Source organism: Aotus nancymaae, unplaced genomic scaffold (assembly GCF_030222135.1).
Source record: "Aotus nancymaae isolate 86718 unplaced genomic scaffold, 86718_ANA_hifiasm-v0.15.2.pri h1tg000122l, whole genome shotgun sequence".
In the NCBI taxonomy this organism is placed as follows: domain Eukaryota; kingdom Metazoa; phylum Chordata; class Mammalia; order Primates; family Aotidae; genus Aotus; species Aotus nancymaae.
Window position 1 is genome coordinate 1,564,459 of NW_026988537.1, and position 13,273 is coordinate 1,577,731.

General features: G+C 39.0%; 1 protein-coding gene across 12 annotated transcripts in view; it reads left to right on the forward strand.

The window, feature by feature from the left end:
- The window catches only part of CCDC18 (coiled-coil domain containing 18), a 139,726-nt gene that overhangs the window by 69,880 nt on the left and 56,573 nt on the right, over positions 1 to 13,273 (forward strand). For 10 of the 12 annotated variants that reach the window (XR_010340662.1, XR_010340663.1, XR_010340664.1 and 7 more), the window contains 4 exons: positions 1,487 to 1,654; positions 4,668 to 4,810; positions 8,070 to 8,233; positions 8,439 to 8,652. Coding sequence is in view for 9 of the 12 variants with exons in the window: in XM_064371145.1 (XP_064227215.1) it covers positions 1,487 to 1,654; positions 4,668 to 4,810; positions 8,070 to 8,233; positions 8,439 to 8,652 (689 nt within the window). In the remaining 3 variants the exon portion in view is untranslated. The remainder of the gene's footprint in view (positions 1 to 1,486; positions 1,655 to 4,667; positions 4,811 to 8,069; positions 8,234 to 8,438; positions 8,653 to 13,273) is intronic. The other 2 variants (XM_064371148.1, XM_064371150.1) reach the window with 2 other exon arrangements.

Consider the following 13,273-nt stretch of genomic DNA (forward strand, 5'->3'; position numbering starts at 1 on the left):
ACTCCTGACCTCAGGCGATCCACCTACCTTGGCCTCCCAAAGTATTGGGATTACAGGCGTGAACCACCTTGCCCAGCCTGTTTTTCTTCTTAATAGGTGCTCTTGGATAACTTTAAAAGTATCTTTTAAAGCAACTTTGGAGACCATCATATTCAAGTCCTAAATATTTCGAGTAATTAGTGAAATTTCTTTAGTAACTAGTGTCATTCCTTTATGTATTTTTTGGAGCATAAATATTCAGCAGTGCTTTGCTGGAATATTATTTTATAAACAATAACAATAGATAGCACCAAACATTATATAGTGCTTTTATGGCTATAGTTTATTATTAGTAAGCATGAAAGAATCAGGTGGAGTGCAGATAAAACCATGGCTGCCTATGCTCTTCGCTACTTCTGGGAGAGATCAAACAGAACATGCTCCTTTTTATACTTTTTATAGCAATGAAATGTGGCAACATCTGTTTCCCCTCGGGAAGCCTATTTATGACTCAAAGTTCAGGATTTTTTTTTTTTTTTTTTTTTTTGAGATGGAGTCTGTCTGTATTCCAGACTGGAGTGCAGTGGCACAATCTCGGCTCACTACAACCTCCACCTCCCTGGTTCAAGCAATTCTCCTGCCTCAGCCTCCCAAGTAGCTGGGATTACAGGTGCATGCCACCATGCCTGGCTAATTTTTTTGTATTTTTAGTAGAGACGGGGCTTCACCATGTTGGCCAGACTGATCTCAAACTCACGACCTCAGGGAATACACCCACCTGGGCCTCCCAAAGTGCTGGGATTACAGGTGTGAGCCACTGCACCTGGTTTTGTCTGTTTGATTTTTGAGTTGAAGTTACATTCCTGTTGCCCAGGCTGGAGTGCAATGGCACAGTCTCAGCTCAGTGCAACCTCTGCCTCCTGGGTTCAAGTGATTCTCCTCCCTTAGCTTCCCAAGTAGCTAGGATTACAGATGCATGCCACCACACCCAGCTAATTTTGTATTTTTAGTAGAGACGAGGTTTCTCCATGTTGGTCAGGCTGGTCTTGAACTCCTGACCTCAGGTGATCTGCCCGCCTGGGCCTCCTAAAGTGCTGGGATTACAGGTATGAGCCACCACACCCGGCCAGTTCAGAGTTTTTAATAGGGGCTTGTTGCACAGGAACAATGACCAGCCTACAAGTATCAAAAATTCCAGAATTCCAAAGGAAGCCATGTTTCAGTTCCCCAGGCAGACAAAACAACCTCATCATTTAGGAAAATTTTAAAAGCTAAATTTCCAGGTACCCAACCAAGAGCCAATCCTGTAAGCAGGTCCTTCTAATACATCTCCCCATCAGAAAAATGAAGACTGCCCTTCCAATGACAAACTATAGACATGAATACAATTGTCCCGTATGACAAGGGTCGTTATCTGATAAGGAAGACAGCTTTGATATTTTATTGCCTTTTATTTGAAACATTGCATTGCATTGAGATATACATATATATATGTGTGTATTTATAGGTATATTGTTTACAGAAAGAGCTAAAGATAAAAAATCACAGTCTTCAGGAGACTTTGGAGCAAAACAGTATTCTACAGCATACTCTTCAGCAACAGCAGCAAATGTTACAACAAGAGACAATTAGAAATGGAGAGCTAGAAGATACTCAAACTAAACTTGAAAAACAGGTACATATCATTAGCCCAAGATTGTTTTACTTGTATGAAAGAGAAATTTTTAAAATCACAGATAGACTTTTGGTTAGTTTTTTAAATTGCTGTTTGGCTGGATACTATGACTCATGCCTATAATTCCAACACTTTGGGAGGCTGAGGCAGGTGGATCACCTGAGGTCAGTAGTTTGAGACCAGCCTGGCCAGCATGGCCAAACCTCATTTCTACTAAAAATACAAAAATTAGCCAGCTATGGTGGCACATGCCTGTAACCCCAGCTACTCGAGAGACTGAGACATGAGAATTGCTTGAACCCAAGAGGCGGAGGTTGCAGTGAGCCAAGATCACACCACTGTACTCCAGCCTGGGTGACAGCGTGAAACTCGGTCTGAAAAAAACAGAAAACAAAAAACTGCTGTTTAACCTCAAGGATTTTGCCTTATAAGAAGTATTCTATATTAATATTGTAAAATAAAGTTCTATTCCTATGTAATCTGACCTCCAACTCTTATAACAACTCTTATATGTTTGCCATTACATACAATTTATAATTCATACTTCTTTATTCAGTCTGTCTTCTTGTCTTCCTTTACCTAATCTGAATACCTATAATTTTTCCTTTTTGGATCAAGACATGGTGTATGATATTCCTTAGCGAAATGGCAAAGCAATGCACTAAAAGAAAAATCCCAAGGGGGAATACCCCTGAAAGTTCTAAAACGAAAAATTATTACTTACTTGAATGCAAGAATCCTAGATAATTTTATACTAGAATCTAATCTTTTTCCTTTAATTCATTACTGAATTTATCTGAATTCTTTAGATATTTTACATTTTTATTTTGTTTTTCTCTTTCAAAAGAAATCAAATTAACAGTAATGTTTAAATTAGAAAATGATCGTCCCCTGTAATCTTACTGTATTTTCCTTTTTTGTCATTTGTATGGTCTTTTATCTACTTGTTCTGAATTCATCCTCATCCTGTCCAGTGGAACTAAAGAATCTTCCTTTCACTGCATTTAAACACATCAGGCAGGTATTCTGTATTTTTTTTTAAGAGACATCTTCTTGTGACTCTCTGTCCCTTTTGTTAAAATTTAGACCTACTGCTTACTGTGCCGCTGTACAGCTAAATGCTTCATCCTGAAGCGTTTCTTCTCTCATCTATGTTTGATTCCCACTTCCTACATCTTTTGTCATTGACTCTGTTTCTTGCAAGATTGATTATGATTCTTGTTCCTTTTAAGGTGGTTTTCATTTCTATAATGGTTGTATTTTTTTTTCTGTTACTAGTTCATTTGTATTTTTTATTTGGTGATTTTATTTCTTCATGATCTTTGTTTTAAAAGATTTTGTGTTCTCATTAGCTTCATTGATGTCTACGCAAGTTTATATCTAAAAATTTCTTCATTATTTGAAGTAAATTTTTTGACTACGTATTCTCTTTCTGCCTTTCATTCATATTCCGCTATGTATAGGTTCCATTTTGCATCTTTAGATTTCTTTATTTAATTAATAATTGAGTAGGTAGATTTTCCTTGGTTCCTTTCTGTTTTTACCTGGGTAGTGTTTTAATTTTATTCTTGGAACTTGAGGTGGAGGGGTGGATATTAATGGGGTTTTTTTGTTTTGTTTTGTTTTGAGACAGGGTCTTACTCTGTCACCCAGGCTGGAGTGCAGTGACATGATCACAGCTGAGTACAGCCTCGACTTCCCTGGGCTCAGGTGATTCTCCCATTTCAGCCTTCCGAGTGTGTGCCACCATGCCCAGCTAATTTTTTTTTTTTGTGAAGACAAAGTTTCACCATGTTGCCCAGGCTGGTCTCAAACTCTTGGGCTTAAGTGATCTGCCCTCCTTGGCCTCCCAAAGTGTTGGGATTATAGGCGTGAGCCACCACACCTGGCAAGATATTAATGGCTCATAATGTATATTTAGTTCTTCAGTGAGGGATTTCAGAAGAGCAGGAGGAATATTCAGGTTAGAATTGAGAGCTTAACTGTGAGACCACAGCCATATAAATATTCATGAAGACATGGAGTGACTGAGATTACCTAGGGAGAGAATATAGAATGAGAAGCAAGAAGATTGACTTGGACAGATCCCTGAGGGATGTGGTACATGGAAGCCAAAGTAAATATTTCATTAAGAAAGGAATGAATGTTGGTGTCATGGGCTGTTGGAATTAATGTCAAGTAAAATGAGGGTTGGGCAATGTACATTGGAATTAGCAACTTGGAAGTCACTGGTGATGTAATCCCTATTTCTGTGGAATGGCCTCTGGCTATGGGTTGAAGAATGAGAAGTGCAACAGTGATACAACAAGCATAGAAAACTTTGAGAAGTTGGGCTATACATGGGAGGAAATAAAGGGTGGTAGGTAGAGGGAGGTTGAGGTCTGAAGAAAAGCTTTTTACAGTGGGAAAATCTTGAACATATTTAAGTGCTAATATAAAAAAAACAGTAGAGAGATTGAAGATAGATGGAAAGAGAAGATAGTAGTAGGAAGTTCCTAAAAAAATTGGTGGGAATTAAATCCAGAACACCTATGAAGCAGTTTGACTTATATAGAAGGAAGAATACCTCCTTTATTGTAGTAGAATAGAGAAAGAATGAATAGGAACAAATTCGAGTTATGATGGCAGCATATACAAGTTGTAGCATTTGAGATCATGTGGAAATCTAGGAATCTGTTGAATGAGCCAATTTGTGAAGAAAATAAAGGAGCAGTTTGGTAAGAGAAGAAAGAGCATTTCAAATGGGGATAATAAAAAGAGAAACATTTACTGTCATTTTGTTCAATTATTATAACACTTCAGTGTTATGATGTGGCTACTTCCCTAAACAGTAATATGTATGTGAAGTATCTTTAATTAGAAAGTAAGTCTTGCTTTTATATTTTCAAAATATTACTTCTTGATCTATATGTTGATTTTTATGATACATCTTGAAACTGATAAGCTAGGTTACATATTTATAAAGGTATTTTTCTTCTGAATTTAAAATGTTTACTGAAAACTGCTTTAAAAGGTGTCAAAACTGGAACAAGAACTTCAAAAACAAAGGGAAACTTCAGCTGAAAAGTTGAGAAAAATGGAGGAGAAATGTGAATCAGCTGCACATGAAGCAGATTTGAAAAGGCAAAAAGTGATTGAGCTTACTGGCACTGCCAGGTAAAATGTGAATATGTTTTATTTACCTTCCCATTTCAATTCGGTGGTATCTGAGTTTCAAATCAGATAATGTTCAGTGGAGCGTTTGCTTGAGGAACTAATGTCTCCATAGTGTGTGTGTTCCTATTGTACTTTGTATTTCCCTCACATCTCTCATTACGCTTTTTCCGTATTATAGTTTAATACTTTTAACCTTCCTACTATAAGTTTCTTAAGACAAGGATCATATCTGGTTTATTTTAGGGTCTTGCCCAACAACTGGCACAGTTCTTTATACCTCATAGGCACTCAGCAACTGTTAATTGTGAATATCATTAAAAGTTGTAGGCAAGGCCGGGCGCGGTGGCTCAAGCCTGTAATCCCAGCACTTTGGGAGGCCGAGGCGGGTGGATCACGAGGTCAAGAGATCGAGACCATCCTGGTCAACATGGTGAAACCCCGTCTCTACTAATACAAAAAATTAGCTGGGCACGGTGGCGTGTGCCTGTAATCCCAGCTACTCAGGAGGCTGAGGCAGGAGAATTGCCTGAACCCAGGAGGCGGAGATTGCGGTGAGCCGAGATCGCGCCATTGCGCTCCAGCCTGGGTATCAAGAGCGAAACTCCGTCTCAAAAAAAAAAAAAATAAAAAAAATAAAAAAAATAAAAAAAATAAAAAAAAAAAGTTGTAGGCAAAAATGTAAATGTACTCACATAGAGGAAACTTTTAGGTGATCCAATTATATAGAGGAAGAATGACGGTATAAAAGTGGTTCTCAGCCTTTAGTGAATATTAAAGTCACCTCAGGAGCTTGTAAAAAAAATACTGATGCCTGGCTCCCACTTTTAGATTAAATAAAACCTAGATATTCTGATTTAATTTGGCTAGGCTAGTCCCAGGCATCAATATTTAATTGATCAAGAGAGGAACTCATGAGCTGAAAGCAGTACCCAGCCTCTTCAGATCTCTTCTACTTTGTCATGGAGAATCGACATAATTTATAATATAATCAGCCCACTCTTCTACCAACAGGGGTCAAGAGTGAACTTTTGCACTGGAACTAAAACCACATGTCCCCAGGTTCCCTATCCTCCATTGACAGGGGTCCTTTGTGCTCAAAGGACCAACTTGCTTCCTCAGATGTCCGTCACCCTCTCAACAGAGTTGAAGGCATCCCATGTTTAAGGCTAAGACCAAAATTTTTCAGACCTTCTTTCTTCCATTGACCGATTTTCTATTCACTAACATGGCCTCACCACTAATGTCCACCTTGAGTCTGTGAAGACTGATTGCATTATCACTCTATCCTTGTTTATGCCGGATACCACAAGAAGCCCTAGATTTCCAGGTCAGCCCTCATATCTCACACTAATTCCCAAAAGGCTCTCCACACATTCTGTTTCTTTCTCCAACCCCATCCCAACTTCTGAAAGACTTCTGCTGTGCCTTTTGAACTTCATAATTCATTCTCTATATTTACTACTTTTTCTTTTTTCTTGCTGTAATAGAAACCTGACCCTCCCTTAAGGACATTGCTTCTTCCCCTGTAAACTTCTAAAGTTAAAAACTTTTCCCTGTATAGCTCTTGTACCACAGGGTTCAGGCTAGGTGTGAAGTATGTACTATTCTCTGTGAACCTCATGCCATCAGAACCCTCACTTGCGCTGATTTCTGTAACCACCTGACTTACTGTTGCTTTCTCCAGCATCACTTCTGTCACTCTTCTTGGGGATTTCAGTATACATCTGAAGCTTGATCCTTCTGACACCTTGGCTTCTCATTTTTAACAGTTTCTGTACTCTAATGATCCTGATCTTTAACATAACCTCAGCGACTTTCTCCCGTGGGATTTATCAAGTGCTGAAAATTTACATCAAAACCAAACAAAAACCTTTTTTTGGTGGAAAATTTCTAAAATACCAATTTTCTTGGCATTACTTTCCCTGGGTATCTCAGGGTTATCATTATATACATCATGCTAAAATGTAGTTATACCCTAATGAAACTTTCGAGGCATATACAGTTCTATTTTTTATAAAATGTCTGTAGGCTACTAATGCTTTTTGAGTCCTAGTATATATTTTCTATAATTTTCCCCTAACTCCTTTGCTGACAAGCTGCCTGTTCATAGCTCTGTATGCTAACTTCTTTTGATTATTCTTTTATAATCTGTTTTACATCTACTTTAATATTAGAGCTAATCGGTCAAGGTAAAACTTCTTTACTTGGGATTTTAGAAATGTAAAAGTGTCATTAGCACTTGTCTAATCTAGTAGTTCTTAAGTTAGTTGGTCTATGGACATATTTGAGGATCTGGTAAAAAGCTATAGCTTGTACTCTATACATAGATGTACACATGTACATTATACATGTATAATTTTGCATATTGTTTCAGGGGTTTTATAGTTTTCCTTAAGTTGACTCATGGACTTCTGATTAAAAATCTCTTGAACAAATCCAAATTTGTTGAAATTTTATTTAGAAAAGAAATGCTCCTAGTTGCAAACTCAATTTAGAAAATTTCAAAGATCAACAGAAACAGTGTTGACACAAAGAAAAATGAACTCTTCCTACCATTGAGGATAGCATTAACAATTGTTTAATTAGTGAATATCACTTTGGAATTACCAACAAAGGGTCTCAAAACTGGCTCTTAGTATGTTGATTTGTCTGTAGACGAACTGCCATATTAGAATAAGCTCAAGACTGACAAAGTTAGTAAACATGGCCCTATCACTATGAACAACTAGTCGTATTATCTCAGACAATTCACCTAGTCTTCCAGTTTTCTCTTCTGTTAAGCAGGGAAGTTGCACTAGTCTAGGAATCTCTAGTCCCTTTTAAAGCTAAAAAAAGGATAGAACTAATAAACTCTGAGTAAAAACAACTGACTTGGCTCTCCTGTGAGTAGTATGGTTTTTATGATGAATAATTTGATCGTTTGGCTTATTTATTGTGTTTGTTGCTAATAACAAAAATTATAGATGAATGAGGTCCTTGGATGTTTTCAATACATGCAGAGCTAAAGTTAAATGGAGTTAGACTGAAAAGAATACTAGGCTTGTTAAATATTACCGGATAGTAGTAAAGTTGTATTTAGTGGTATGTAAAGTATAAAGGAATAGTTTTTAGTTGGAGAATTTTTAAAAATAGGTGATTTAAAATTCTGACTAGATATTTTGCTGATTATTTATACTTATGTAACTTTCAGGCTTTCTTTAGTCAGTGACAAATCAGTTTTTTAAGTTTCTAAATTACCTGTTTTATTATTTTTAATTAGGCAAGTAAAACTTGAGATGGATCAGTACAAAGAAGAGCTGTCTAAAATGGAAAAAGAAATAATGCACCTAAAACGAGATGGAGAAAATAAAGCAATGCACCTCTCTCAGTTAGATATGATCTTAGATCAGACAAAGACAGAGCTAGAAAAGAAAATAAATGCTGGTAAGCAAGAGGTTACATGAGTTTAGCTACTTATATATTTGTACTTACGAAGTGAAATAATGTGAGAATTTGAGATGGTGGGGCTGGAAGGGACAATAAATGGTATTTTGCCCAATGTAGATGAATAAAATTGAATATTATAAACACAATTTATAATGAGAAATGGTTTATATATAGTTATAAAATCATTCTCTCCTCTTAATAGTAAAGGAGTTAGAAAAGTTGCAGCATAATACTGAAACTGAACTAACAGAAGCCTTGCAAAAACGAGAAGCACTAGAGACTGAACTACAAAATGCTCATGGAGAATTAAAAAGTACTTTAAGGCAACTCCAGGAATTGAGAGATGTACTACAGAAGGCTCAGTTATCATTAGAGGAAAAATACACTACAATAAAGGATCTCACAGCTGAACTTAGGTGAGTTAATAATAAGAAATGATATTACAGTTATTGGTATTTCATTTTATTACTGAGTCCTTGAATCATACAGTTAAATGTGTCATTGCGTTCTAGATGTCTAAACTTCTCAACTGCCTTTGACTCACTTTGGCTCTTCCCAGCCAGCCTATCCCATGCCTTATCTAACTAATTCAGCTATTGTTGGCTGCCAAAACTTTCATCCTCAGTCTTTAGACTATTTTATACTGGCCCTAGTGGTAAAAAAAAAAAAAAAAAAATGATGGGGCCAGCATACAGCAGTGGCTAACAGCAGAAGGATATAATATTGGTAATATTGTTCTTTGTATTAAGTCCTTATTTTATGCCAGGACTCTACCAGGGACTTCACATATTATCTCACTCATTTCCTTGCAACATACCTAATAGAAACATATTATCACCTTTTTAATAGTTGAGAAACCTGAGGCCTTGAGAAAAATAAAATGCTCCAAGTAATACAGGTAGTAGAGTCTAGAGAAGGAAGTTAAAACACAAGTCCAACTCCAAAGTCTGGGGTCTTAGATTAGCAGTACAGCATAAACTGCTATGCCAACACACATGTATAGTGAGTGGAGGTGGACAACCAGATCAGAGCCAAAGTATGGGAAATAGATTCAGAAAAGGAAAACAGTTACAAATTAGGATGTAAAATGTGAAATGAACAGGGTAAGGAGCAGCAGGATAACCCAGAAACTTAGATGTTATACCACAGAACTCAGTGTAGGGCCCCTTCTCTTCTGTATCCACAAACTCCAGTATTTACCTTTTCCTGTAATTCCAGATCCAATATCCAACTACTTACTTGTTGTCTCCATTTGGATATTTTTCAGAGGCATCTCAAACTTGGCCAAAATAGGACTTATAGATTTCCTCATAACCCTGCCCTTCCTCTAACTCAGCATCATGCAGTTGCTCAAACCAAAAATTTGTAAGATTTTTCTTGTTCTCTCATTCCATCCCTTTTTCCATCCAGTGGATTAGCAAGCCACGTCAACTTTATTTCCAAAACATATTCTTTTTTTTTTTTGAGACAGAGTCTTGCTCTGTTACACAGGCTGGAGTGCCGTGGCGTGATCTCAGCTCATTGCAGCCTCTGCCTCCCGGGTTCAAGCACTTCTGCCTCAGCCACCAAGTAGCTGGGATTACAGGCGCCCACCACCATGCCCAGCTAATTTTTGTATTGTTAGTAGAGGCGGGGTTTTGCCATATTGGCCAGACTGGTCTTGAACTCTTGACCTCAGGTGCTCCACCGTCCTGAGCCTCCCAAAGTGCTGGGATTACAGGCATGAGCCACTACACCCAGTCCCAAAACATATTCTTAAATCCATTGATTTCCTGGCCTCTTTTCTGTTATCCTTAGCACAAAGCGTCATTTCTCACCTGATCTATTGCTGTAGCTTCCTAACCAGGCTCTCTGCTTATGTTCTTGACCCCGTCCCAGCAATCCTTTTTTCCGAAAATAGATTTAAGTTTATTATTTAAGACATAAACTAGGCTGGGAGTGGTGGTTTACACCTGTAATCCCAGCACTTTGGGAGGTCGAGGCAGGCAAATCACAAGGTGAGGAGTTTGAGACCACCCTGGCCAATATGGTGAAACCCCATCTCTACTGAAAATATGAAATTAGCCAGGCATGGTAGCAGGCATCTGCTACTCAGGAGGCTGAGGCAGGAGAATTGCTTGAATCTGGAAGGTGGAAGTTGAAGTGAGCCAAGATCACGCCACTGTACTCCAGTCTGGATGACAGAACAAGCAAGACTCCATCAAAAAAAAATCTTATTGCTTCACTACTTAAACTTTCTAATGGCTTTCTAAAACCTTCAGAATAAAATCTGAACTCCTTCAGAAATGAAAATAAAAGCTACATTGATATATCACTTCATACCCACTAAGAATGGTCATTTTTAAAAAACAGAAAAGAGCACGTGTTAGCAAGTGTGGAGAAAATTGAACCCTCGTTCATTGCTGGTGGGAATCTAAAATGTTGCAACCACTATAGAAAATAGTTTAGCATTCCTCAGTAAGTTGCACACAGAATTACCATATGACCCAGTAATTCCATTCCTAGTTTGGTACCCAAAAGGGTTGAAAACAAGTATCTAAACAAAAATTGTATACAAATGTTTACAAAGTAAACCAAAAAGTGAAAACAACCCAAATGTTCATCATCAGATGAATAGATAAACAAAATATAGTGTATTAGTCCATTTCATGCTTCTGATAAAGACATACCCAAGACTGGGCAATTTACAAAAGAGGACTCAACAGTTCCACATGGCTGGGGAGGCCTCACAATCATGGCAGAAGGTGAAAGACACATGTCACATGGTGACAGACCAGAGAAGAGAGCTTGTGCGGGAAACTCCCCTGTATGATGAAACCATCAGATCTCTTGAGACCTATTCACTGTCATGAGAACAGCACAGGAAAGACCTGCCCCCATGATTCAGTTACCTCCCACTGGGTCTCTCCCACAACACATGGGAATTCAAGATGAGATTTAGGTGGGGACACAGCCAAACTATATCATTCTGCCCCCGGCCCCTCCCAAATCTCATGTCCTCACATTTCAAAACAGATCATGCCTTCCCAACAGTCCCCCAAAATCTTAATTCATTTGAGCATTAACTCAGAAATCCACAGTCCAAAGTCTCGTCTGAGACAAGGTAAATCCCTTCTGCCTATAAGCCTGTAAAAGCAAAAGCAAGTTAGTTGCTTCCTCAATACAATCGGGATATAGACATTGGGTAAATACACCCATTCCAAATGGTAGAAATTGGCCAAAACAAGGGAGCTACAGGCCCCGTGCAAGTCTGAACCAGCAGGGCACTCAAATCTTAAAGCTCCAGAATGATCTCCTTTGACTCCATGTCTCACATCCAGGTCACACTGATACAAGAGGTAGGTTCCCATGGTCTTGGGCAGCTCTGCCCTGTGGCTTTTTAGGGTACAGCCTTTCTCATGGCTGCTTTCATGGCTGGTGTTGTCTGTGGCTTTTCCAGGCACACGATGCAAGCTGTCAGTGCATCTGTTATTCTGGGGTCTGGAAGATGGTGGTCCTCCCTCTTCTCACGGCTCTACCAGGCAGTGCCCTAGTGGGAGACTCTGTGTGAAGGTGCCCACCTCACATTTCCCTTCTGCACTGCCCTAGCAGAGGTTCTCCGTGAAGTCCCTGCCTCAACAGCAAACTTCTGCCTGGACAACCAGGACTTCCCATACATTCTCTGAAATCTAGGTGGAGGTTCCCAGACCTCAATTCATGACTTCTGTGTACCCCACAGGCTCAACACTGGGTAGAAACTGCCAAGGCTTGGGGCTAGCACCATCTGAAGCCACAGCCCGAGCTCTGTGTTGACCTTTTTTAGTCACAGCTGGAGTGGTTGGGATGCAGGGCACCAAGTCCCTAGGCTGCACATAGCACAGTGACCCTGAACCCTGCCCATAAACCGATTTTTCCTCCTAGGCCTCAGAGCCTATGATAGGAGAGTCTGTTGCAGAGACCTCTGACATGCCCTTGAGATATTTTCCCCATCGTCTTGGGGATTAACATTCGGCTCTCCGTTACTTATGCGAATTTCTGCAGCCAGCTTGAATTTCTCCTCAGAAAATGGGATTTTCTTTTCTATCGCATTGTCAGTCTGCAAATTTTCCAGATTTTTATGTTCTGCTTCCCTTATAAAATTGAATGCCTTTAACAGCACCCAAGTCACCTCTTGAGTGCTTTGTTGCTTAGAAATTTCTTCTACCAGATAACCTAAATCATCTCTTTCAAGTTCAAAGTTCCCCAAATCTCTAGGGCAGGGGCAAAATGCCACCAGTCTCTTTGCTAAAACTTCACAAGAGTCACCTTTGCTCTGGTTACCAACAAGTTCCTCATTTCTCTCCAAAACCACCTCATTCTGGACTTTATTGTCCATATTGCTATCAGCATTTTGGTCAAAGCCACTGAACAAGTCTCTAGGAAGTTCCAAACTTTCCCACATTTTCCTGTATTCTTCTGAGTTCTCCAAACTGTTCCAGCCTTTGGCTGTTACCCAGTTCCGAAGTCGGTTTCACATTTTTGGGTATCTACAGTAGCACCCCACTCTACTGGTACCAGTTTACTGTATTAGTGAGTTTTCACACTGCTGATAAAGACAAAGCCAATACTGGGCAATTTAGAACGAGGTTTATTGGGCTCACAGTTCCACATGGCTGGGGAGGCCTCACCTGGAAGATGAAAGGCATGTCTCACATGGCAGCAGATAAGAGAAGAGAGCTTGTGCGGGAAACTTTAATTTTTAAAACCATCAGATCTCATGAGACTTATTCACTGTCACAAGAATAGCACAGGAAAGACCTGTCCCCATGGTTCAGTTAGCTCCCACTGGGTCTCTCTCACAACACATGGGAATTCAAGATGAGATTTGGGTGGGAACACAGCCAAACCGTATCATATAGTGTATCCATACAAAGAATATTTTTCAGTCATAAAAGGAATAAAATACTGATACATGGTACAATGTGCATGAACCTTGAAAACATTGTGCCAAGTGAAATAAGCCAATACATGATGCATAATTCAATTTATGAAATATTCAGAATTGGAAAATTCATAGAG